At 53.9% G+C, this 2401-nt stretch overlaps 1 protein-coding gene across 1 annotated transcript; it reads right to left on the bottom strand.

Moving 5' to 3' along the window:
- Positions 1–1405: 1405 nt before the first annotated feature.
- On the bottom strand, positions 1406–1714 carry SPRG_11846 (hypothetical protein; the record flags this gene model as incomplete). Its single annotated transcript, XM_012350899.1, has 2 exons — positions 1406–1435; positions 1484–1714. 2 exons carry the CDS (start codon positions 1712–1714, stop codon positions 1406–1408), a joined length of 261 nt encoding a protein of 86 aa, XP_012206289.1.
- Between the last annotated feature and the right edge of the window lie 687 nt (positions 1715–2401).

The raw sequence follows: 2401 nt of genomic DNA, 5'->3' as shown, positions 1-2401 counted from the left end.
GTGGCCATCGACGAAGAGGAATGGTTGGACCATATATCGTCTTGTTATCTCTATTGACACGACGTCATGTTAGGTGGCCTCAAGAAGGCGCTCAGCGAAGGCAAGGCAGAGCTCGAGGAGCGCAAGAACGAAGGCGCCGATGGCAACACGACGAGCCACAAATATGACATGCTCTACCAGCGCGACCAAGAAATGACGCTCTTCATGGAGACCTTTGAAGAGAAAAAGGGCAGGGAGCTCGAGGGCCAGCGGCAGTCCCAAGCCATGATCGTGCGCCTCCTAGAGCACATTTCGCTAGGTATCATCGTCTCTACCGTATGTCGTCTCATACACGAGGCAGGGCTGGGCCGCCAGGACAAGATGCCAACGGCGGCCAAAGTCGAGGAAATGAAGGGCGACTTGACGTTCAAGGAACGCCAGCTCGAGTCGGCGCAAACGACCAAGACACGGTACAACCCATCGGAAAGGCGTGCATTCATTATTCTTGCGAATCTTCCTAGGCTCTCGATGGAGCTCGCCAAACGCCAAGCCGAGCTGGAGAAGGTGAATACGCTGGACGCCAAGATCTCGGTCGAGCTCGGCTCGCTCAACACAAAGATGGACACGATGCAAAGCGATATGGAGGGCTTCAAGAACATTGACGAGATGAAGGACACGCACGCCAACACCAAGCAGCTCCTTCTGCGCTACAAGCAGCAGTACATTCGCCGCCGGGATGCGATGAAGTCTCAAGTCATCTTGCTCGTACGAACTCTTTCTATTCCTTTCGCTCGTGTTTATGACAGTATAGTCCAACCAATACGAAAACGTCAAGCACACGCTGGCCGGCAACGACACGGCCAAGACGCTCGACTCGCTCGAGCAAAAGCTCCGGCACCACGAGCAAACCATCTACCACCTCAAAGAGTGTACGTCTCCACTTGATACTTTGAAACAAAAACACACCGCAACTAGTCATTGACACCAAGACGCGCGAGGTTGAGTACGAGCACGTCAAGCAAGACTGCCTCAAGCTGCTCACGGAGCTCAATACGTTCCGTATCAAGGCCCAAGGCGTCGCGCAGACATCCACGATCGGCTTTTGAGCCAGCTCCTGGAACTCGATACATGTTGATATGCACCACCTAATCTGCCCACACACTGATACATCAACGAGGCCAATGCCTCCTGGGAACATACGAACGCACCAGCGATGGGGGACGCGTCGACGCAGGCTGTCATAGCTAGCATCAGAAAGCTGGTATCGACGACGCTGCAGAGGGCACACGGGTCCTCAAATCCGACTGGTATCGGACCAATACGATCGGAAGTATCGCTGTTTCGAAGGTAAGGGCCAAGTTATTCGCGTGTCGGACGGCCATGGCGCGGGATAAGTCTCATCGATGGCATTGGATTCGGCAAGGACTTACTTATCTTCGTGACCCTGGTTGAAGCACTAGCTAACGCAATGTCCACGCGCTTGGAGCTGGCGCGAGAGCGGCACAACGTAGCGCAGCAGAAACGCGTGCAGGCGCGGCACGGCGGGGTGGTCTTCGGCGGCCGCGGGCGACGCAAGGCTAAACATAAGGACGAGGCGGCGCAGACGCTGGAGAAAGCGCTGCAGAGAGGGCGACGGATTATGTGTCTGCGCCGCGCAGAAGCGCCAGACGACACTCACGTCGTGGTGGTACAAACGCTGGACGTCCGAGAACGCCATGGCCTTGTTGCAGAGCATTGCTGAATGGCAAATTGAACGAGCAAGTGCGACGAAGAGGGCATGAGTGATGGGCGTGTCGTCGCATCGGTCGCATGATTTTCAAAAATCACTCCGGAACGACACCTCGGCTGACTACTAGAACTGGCCTTTCATCACGCACTGAGTCCCAGACTCGAACCAGACTCGAACGCACCCTTCTTTTGGGACAGGACAGCATCGCGGCTCTCTATTATACCTGCAGCGCTGGTCCCTCCGGAATGTATTTTCTATTGGTGGCAGCATAAAGCATTATTGGTGGCTACTTGTGGCGTGCGCCACGAACAACACGGTGGTCGCTCGTCGTGGACACTCTGTCCCACGGCCCTAAGCAGGTGACCGACTCATAACTTCGTTCGACTTCGATAGGAGCTTCGAGGTAGCTGATTGGTCAGCACCAGGAGCTTGTCGGGAGCTCGCCGGGCACAGTACCACTATGGAAGAAATCAATTCATATCAGACAATTTTAGCCACAGAAACGATTGCAAGCGTTATCGAACAACGCTGCCGGGATAATATAAATGATTTGCTATGATTTGATGGCTTATAGAGCTCTAAAATCGCCGAAATGAGGAAACTATGAGACTGCGAAATCTGACTCGAGTAGGGTGCCACCACAAATATCTAGATTGTTGTATGCTCTATATCCGGATGTTTTTAATATTTACC

The sequence above is a fragment of the Saprolegnia parasitica genome (genome assembly GCF_000151545.1).
Source record: "Saprolegnia parasitica CBS 223.65 unplaced genomic scaffold supercont2.71, whole genome shotgun sequence".
In the NCBI taxonomy this organism is placed as follows: domain Eukaryota; phylum Oomycota; class Saprolegniomycetes; order Saprolegniales; family Saprolegniaceae; genus Saprolegnia; species Saprolegnia parasitica.
Note: the sequence above shows the minus strand (reverse complement) of the source record. Positions and strands in the feature narration are given on the sequence as shown.